The sequence below is a fragment of the Amphiprion ocellaris genome, chromosome 7, assembly GCF_022539595.1.
Source record: "Amphiprion ocellaris isolate individual 3 ecotype Okinawa chromosome 7, ASM2253959v1, whole genome shotgun sequence".
Taxonomy (NCBI): Eukaryota; Metazoa; Chordata; class Actinopteri; family Pomacentridae; genus Amphiprion; species Amphiprion ocellaris.
In genome coordinates, this window is record NC_072772.1 from 18,495,280 (window position 1) to 18,503,120 (window position 7,841).

General features: G+C 38.5%; 1 protein-coding gene across 1 annotated transcript; it reads left to right on the forward strand.

The window, feature by feature from the left end:
- The first annotated feature begins 4,279 nt into the window (after nucleotides 1-4,279).
- LOC111575909 (lysophosphatidic acid receptor 6-like) lies at nucleotides 4,280-6,008 on the forward strand. Its single transcript, XM_055012397.1, has one exon. The coding sequence runs from the start codon at nucleotides 4,435-4,437 to the stop codon at nucleotides 5,278-5,280; it is 846 nt and encodes a 281-aa protein (XP_054868372.1). The 5' UTR covers nucleotides 4,280-4,434; the 3' UTR covers nucleotides 5,281-6,008.
- The last annotated feature ends 1,833 nt before the right edge of the window (nucleotides 6,009-7,841 follow it).

The following is a 7,841-nucleotide window of genomic DNA, read 5'->3' on the forward strand; positions in this document are numbered from 1 at the left end:
TGCAGGGTTCACGTCGCATCCCTTAAAGTTACCACCAAATGCAAAAAATAACATATTAATTTAAAAAACATGTATTATAATTGAAATTTGTATATATATATATATATATATATATATATATATATATATATATATATATATATATATATACTTCTTTTTTCATGAAAAAAAACCTTGGCAAACCTGACCAGATTAGTAATGTTATATATTTCTGTATATTTTAAACTGTCTGCTATATAATCCATCTGCATTCCTATGCAAGTGCAACATAGACCCCTACATGCACTTCAAACGATGATGTCTATATAAGAGATCGGTATTTTTCTAAGCAAACCATGTGAATTACATACATGTGGAACTTATCTTGGCCCAAAAAACAGGGGATGCAAATCTCTGCACACCTAAAATGTGTCCTGCTGAATAATTTATCCCCCTCTTTACTATAGATGAATGAGCTTCGGGCATATTTTTCAACATTTCGGCATTGCATTGTGAATTTCTAACCTGCTCCTCTCACTTTATTTCTGGATATGCCTGAATCAAATGCTTCAACATATGTAAAAAAAAAAGTATCTTTTCATTATCAAGAAGTACTGTGCCATAGAAAACAGTATGGCGTCTCATAGTTTCTGTTTTAGCGAAGCGGGCGTGCTCCTGCGACCTGCATGCAGGTCTCGGCGTGCAGACACAACTCGGCACAACACCGGCCTCCAGGAGCCTGCCTTCCCCCTTCCCTCCCCATAGTGAGTTTCTAGCCTTAGTGAAAGCTGAGTTAATTGAGCCAAATGGTATTTCTGAATAAAGACCTGTTTAATTTCAGTCTGCTCCGCCTGCTCTGTGTAAGCTCTCATTTGGGTTCAAATCCCCTCACAAACCTTGACAGGCAGCTTAGATTAATAACAGGTGCACTAAGACAGAATGTAATGAATTTCAGATGCAGCACTAATGCATATTTAGAACAATGTGAGTGGATGCAAACTTGCCCAGGGTGGCCCAAACAGAGGGAAGACATGCCTGAGTGATCTGATGTTGTAACTTCAGCAAAACATTGTTCATGGGGTTTTATGTAACACTGCTTTGTGGACAAAAGCAAATAGCAGTTTAAAGTGGGAGGAAAAAGCAGAGATTGAAGGAAAATACCAGAGCAGAGATCCGTGAGGGTCTGAGATGAACTAACACTCTAGTTGTGATGCCTTCACTACTAACTACACTGAGTGTTCGGGAGAGTTAAGACAAACATGTCACTTTCTCTTTAAACACTGTCAGATTGGAAAAAGGCATTGGCTGAATGTAACTAAATACATTTGTACAAGTACTGTATTTAAGTATAATTTAATGTGACTGACATATTTCATGATACTTTCTACTCTACACTGTGGGGGCAAATATTGTACTTTTTACTCCACTTTGTATTTTAAAGTTCTGGTAACAGTTTTTCTTTTTGCATATTTAGATTCCAAAATGACAAACTCAAGTGTTGTAAGTAGATTAAGCTACAAAGGAGTATATGAAGTTATTAGAATTAGCTCCATGTGCAAAATGATGTGCATAGTTCAGTAATTTATGTATAATTCTGAAATGGTCTTACCATGTAATGTAAGTGAAATGAGGAACCTAAATATTCTCCCACCACTGGGAATAGTGGGGTTATATATGTAGCTTGGGTAAAATACACTGCTGGTCCAAAGAAAACAGTCACATACTCTAATATTTCGTTGGACCGCCTTTAGCTTTGAGTGTGGCACATATCATTTCAATAAGCTTCTACAATGTCACGGCATTTATTTCTGTCCAGAGTTGCATTAATTTTTCACCAAGATCTTGTATTGATGATGGGAGAGTTGCACCACTGCACAAAGTCTTCTCCAGAACATCCCAAAGATTCTCATTGGGGCTGTGGTCTGGACTCTGTAGAGGTCAATCCATGTGTGAAAATGACGTCTCATGCTCCCTGAACCACTCATTCTCAATGTGAGCCCCATGAATCCTGGCATCATCATCTTGGAACATGCCCATGCCATCAGGGAAGAAAAACTCCATTCATGGAAAGACCTGGTTGCTCAGTGTATTCAAGTAGTCAGCTGACCTCATTCTTTGGGAACATAACATTGCTGAACCTGGACTTGACCAACTGCAGCAACCCCAGATTATAACCCTAACCCCCACAGGCTGGTAGACACTAGCCATGATGAGTGCATCACTTCATCCACCTCTCTTCTTACATTGATGCACCCATCACTTTGGAACAGGGTAAATCTAGACTCATCAGACCACATGACCGACCACATTTGTTTCTCAAAGATAATGGTTCACCACTATCCTTCAGGTTTTAATAATGCATTGAATGGTTCTGAACCCATTTTAGTTTCAGAAATCTCCTTAGTTTTTTCTTTGCTTGAAGAAGACCAATATTTTCACACTTCTGTGACAGATTAACATCCTTTCTACGACCACAGGATATGTCTTACGACATGGTTGTTTCAGAAATGAGAAGTTCCTCACTGCATCAGCTACGGTTAAATAAGTTGTTGCAGCTACAACATATTCATCACTGCAGTAATTATCCAGTGGAAGGCTCTTACCTATTTGCTTAGTTAAATCCAGGTGGAGACTTTTGTTTTTGGACAGGCAGTGTAATAGTCTATGAATGATACAAGGAACTCACAGGACTCATAGAGAGAGAAGCTATTTATTGCATGTAAAACCCCAGCTGCTTTTTTTTTCTTAATTTTTTACATTTTGACAAGATTGTATGCAAAACTATCAACTTTTCTTTCACTTGTTTCAAGTCTTAAATAAATGCTAAGCTGGCAGTCTGGCAAACATTTTATATTGTAGTATAACACACAGATGGACACAGAATAAGCTATATTTTTACTTTAATGTTTTACATTTCTGTCAGTCTTTTAACATGGAATAGATTATCATGTAAATGTAGAACATGTACAGCATGAATGTTTGGCTCCTCTGATCTGACCTAGCTCCTCACCACAACTGCTCCACTGAACAGGCTCACAGGTTTTACTGCATGTATTCAAGGAAAATATTTTTGCTCCTCTTGCATTATTTTTTAAGACAAACATTCAGTGGAACAGGTAAAAAACATTGTTGGATGTACTTAGAACATGCATCCTGATTATTATCAGTATTACATTGAACGTCATTATGAAGTTTCCACTTGAGAAGTGGTGAAAACCACAGCTACAGAGAAGGAGGAGGAGACTATGCTTTACTGCATTCTCACTTTTCTCATCCTGTCAACATGCTAGTGGTGGTACTGGATCTGTTTGTTTCCACATCAGTTTAAAGGTCACACTTAGACTTGACATTTCACTTTCTGTCAGAGAAATGACTGGAAAATTTCCCTTGTAAGACCACAGATATTTGTATTTTGATCATCTTTTAATGTGTTTCATCGGGCCAGGTTAAATGGCCAAGGAAACAAATGTAGTGATTCTGTTTAACAGCAGGAACAAGGTACAAGAATAAAGGATTTATTATTATTGCTTCTAAAAAGCTGGTACTAAGGAGATCTTTGGATTTGTTGGGTTTGTCTCAGTAGTCAAATGTTGTAAGATCCTCTCCTTACTAGGTAAAGTGCCTTGAGATGACTTTTGTTGTGGACTGATGCAGTATAAATGAATCTGAACAGAGCCAAATTGAAATATGTTAGCAAACAATTGCACATCCAGCTGTGCTAAAAATAGCTGTACCTTTTGAATGAATGTAAGCTTTAAGTGCATGTCAGTGTAACCTGTATTGTGCCAATATGATGATGTGCTCTATGTAGAATTGTTAGGTTGTCTGAGCTGTGAAATAGTGGAGTATCTTGAAAATATGCATATGTGTCAAAGCAACACCAGATATAATTTTTTTTTTTTTTTAGCAATAATGGAACAAGCAGCGCAAACAACACCTTTGGCTGATAGTCTATTTACAGTAAAAGCAACTTGAAGCAGTTAATAATGACAATTTACATGCAAACGACCAAAAACCTTTTGCAGCTATGATCTGTGTAAGATTGACTAATAGAAGATATTTTCATAAAATGTTACAATAAATTTGCATAATGGTCACTCACTTACAGTGCATTGAATACTGGATATGTTACAGTAAAACTAAATGACTCATTTAGATAGTCAGTTATTGACTATCTGTGTTCCTACCTGTGTTATTTATCCCAGAAATGTGTTTATTAACAAGATATTGCATTTCAAAACCACATAAAACACGTAAACTGTTGATTCATTTACATCAGTGACCACAGCTCTTGAATTGAGACATACGAGCTTCCTGTTCCATTTTTAACACCTACCCTCCCAGTTGAACTGATCACTTCACACAGAGAGCAGAAGGAAGAACTACTGAGTGGTGTGCAAAGGTGTAATATTCACTCAAGGACTCAGGAACATTGCTTTTTCTCAAAAAGCCGACATGAACAACACCACTGAGGAGGCGGTGGAGCCACAGCCAGTCTATGCTGTGCTCTTTGGCTGCATCTTGGCCCTTGGTCTGCCTCTCAACGCTGTGTCTCTGTGGATTCTGCTTCGCCACCACAGCCTCAAGTCACCCAGCGCTGTCTTCATGGTCAACCTGGCAATCTCAGACCTGCTGCTCGTCATCTCCTTGCCTATGAGGATCTATGTCTACGCAACAGGTTACTGGCCTTTAAGCAACACAGCGTGCCTCATTACAGCGGCATTCTTTTACACCAACATCCGCTCTAGTTCTATCTTCATCACCTTCATCAGCGTGGACCGGCTGCTGGCTGTAGTTTATCCTCTGAGGTCACGGCATCTTCGAACCTCAACCAACGCCTGGAAAGGTGCTGGACTCATTTGGCTGATTTTGTTGGTGCTGACTATCTCAGTGATGGTCAATCTTTCAGGACAACCACCACACAACCACACCTGTTTTGTACCACATGATGCAAATGATACTGATCCTGAAATATCACCAGCTGATTATCTTGATCCTGTGGTGGTGTCCATCCTGCTGGCAGTCAACGTTGTGTGCACTGCTATGGTGTTGTGGACTCTACGCAGTCATCTCAGTGACTCTGCAAAGGTCAAGAACAAGTTGAATGTAATGCTGATTTTTGTGCTGAATTTGGTCATATTCACCATATGTTTCTTACCTCTGTCAATTAGTTTGATTACAGTTCGTGACCGTTTGCCAATGATATGTCTTGCTGCTGTGAACTGTTGCCTGGATCCACTGTTATATTACTTTTCCTTCGATGCCTTCTGGAAGAAAAAAGAAGATGTGGAACTATCATGAGAACAGTACAAAAAGAATATATTTACATGAGGTGGTGTCAGATCGCCAATGGGATGTTGTGGGTTTCCTATTTTCCTGCAAAATATGGGGCATGGGATGTATATTTGGTTACAAGCTAGACTATGTGATGTTTTTACATTTGTCTGCACTTTAAAGGTGTCCCAAAGTCTATAACGTGACCCTGCAAAATCTCGAAGATGTAATTTTTAAAATTTTTTTTTGTTTTTTAAAGATGTTGGAAAACAAATTTTTTTCCTTCTTTTTTTTTATTCAGTTTTCTTCAGCTGCGTATGGGTTCTTATTTATTGTACAGACATGACTGATCTTCTCATCATTTACCAGAAGGTAAAAAGGCCTTTCACATGGTTTATCATGATGCATTTAATACTAGTGCTAAGTATACTCCTCTTCACTCTATACTACTGTTGGTGGTTGTCCCTCTCTGTAATTGATTCAATCTTAACTTTAAGGCAAATCAGTTTTTGAATGTAATGTTCTTTTACTTCTGTCTATTCATTTGTTTTCAGATCTTAAATGCTTTAATTATTGCTTTTTATTACTTTACTAAATTAGCTTTTTAATACTTTTATTGTCGTTGTTATCCAAGTTTCTAACTTGTGTGTAAAACCTTTAGTTTTTTTTACTTGACTGCACTGTACATGAGGCCTCCACACTTCAGTGTATTCCAAGTTTTAATAAAGGTTGAAAATAATGTTTAGCCATTTGTTAGCCAACCAAATGCATCCAGTGTTTTTTTTTTCTTCAGTCATCAGAACTGAACTGAGGCCGCATGTTCAACGTCCCTTCAGATTTTCATGCAGTTGAATGGACAAAAGGAGGCAGGAAGGGTTTTGGATGTGAGACAAGACTTCAGAAAGTCACTGGTACTGACCTGTAAGTAGTCAGGCACAAAACTTTGCATTTTTACACTTAGGCCTTTGTGCGATGCAAACAAACAATATATAACACGGTAGTTAAAGGCTTCGTTTTAGTCAGGCTTGACCAAAAGGACATCTGTCTCCTTCTTGTGGCTTCGTATCTGATGGACAGATAAGATGGTGACATCAATGTCCTCATTTAACTTTCAGCTAGAGAAATAAATGTCACATTTTCCAAAATGTCTCTGCAGCCTGAAAGATGTGTGTTTTTGCATGTTAAAAATCTAATGTATGAACATTGTTCAAAATGCATTCAGCTTAGTCTCATGCATTTGAAAAAGAAAGGCTGGAAAAAGAAGCTGAAGCTAAGAAAAAAAAATGACAACTCTTCTTACAGTATTTTCTTCTAACGATATCTTTTGATTGCTTTACAGAATTTTACCCTCTTATGTGTGTGTGTGTGTGTGTGTGTGTGTGTGTATTATAAATCCTTTTGTGTGATTTTGGCCTTCGTCTTTTTTATGAGCGCCTCAATCATGGAGCCAGCTCCAATCCTAAACCCCTCCAGATGGAAGGACGTGGGTTTAAGACCACAGCACACTGTAAGGATCTAGCTCATCTCATCTGCAGATTTGAAATGATCCACAAATAATCACTGCAAATGCAATTAGGCGTTGAGGATTGGCAGATTTTCTTATATTCATGTCTTTATGTTAGCATACTATTGCACAACTACATGCTCAAATGCTGTTGCTGATGCACGTTTCTTATCTGTTATTTAACCACATAGTCATTCGAAGGGGAATCGAGAGATAACAATCTTTCTTGGTTTGGCAGAGTAGACGCATGTGATGGTGTGATGCAAAAACAAGATAAGAATAACAACATTTATAAACAAGTACAAATACTTGATGCAATGCTAGACCAAGAGGCAAACCATGCCACAGCACAGCAACACAAACAACAACAAGAGGTGAAATTTATCAGTGAATCTGCTGTGAAAGCTTAAAGACTAAAAATACTGAAGATTTGTTACTGTGATCTCAAAATACCCAATACTGTTAGGCAGAAATTTTAGAGTCAGTTCACTCACAGTCTAAAACTGTCACACAAAAATGCTTTTTGTGAGACACAAATAATCTAAACCCAGAAGTCCACTTACTGCAACAACAAACAATCAAGTGAACCTTTAAGTGGCATTATTTTGTCCCTAGATCAAGAATGAACGCTCAACTTTTGTTTTTAGGTTTTTCAGGTTCTGTGAGAGAAAACAGTAGAGCTGAGCAGATTGAGGTTTTGTGGTGCCCACAGTAAAAAAAAAAAATGGATTGCTACTCCAAGAACAAACATAATGTAATGATTACAGGTGAAACTGCTAAGACTGTCCAGTGGGCGGCACAGTGGAGCAGAAATGAGGTTCTGAGTTCAACCCTGGTCAGCTGTTGCCTTTCTGTGTGGATTTTGTATGTTCCAAGTGTGCCCGGGCTCCCAGAACATTCATGGTAGGTGATTCTAAACTAGCCTGTGAGACTGAGCATGTCTGGTTGTCTGTCTCTTTGTTATCTCTGTAGTGAACTGTCCACCTCTCCTGAGTGCCTCAGGCTCAGAGTCAGCTGGGGTCGACTCCAGCCCCCTACAGGATGAAGTGGGTGATGCTAACTGGATTATTGTATGCCGATGAAC

Excerpts from the sequence above, each read along its gene's own strand:
- LOC111575909 (XM_055012397.1), top strand. The coding sequence starts at position 4,435 with ATGAACAACACCACTGAGGAGGCGGTGGAGCCACAGCCAGTCTATGCT.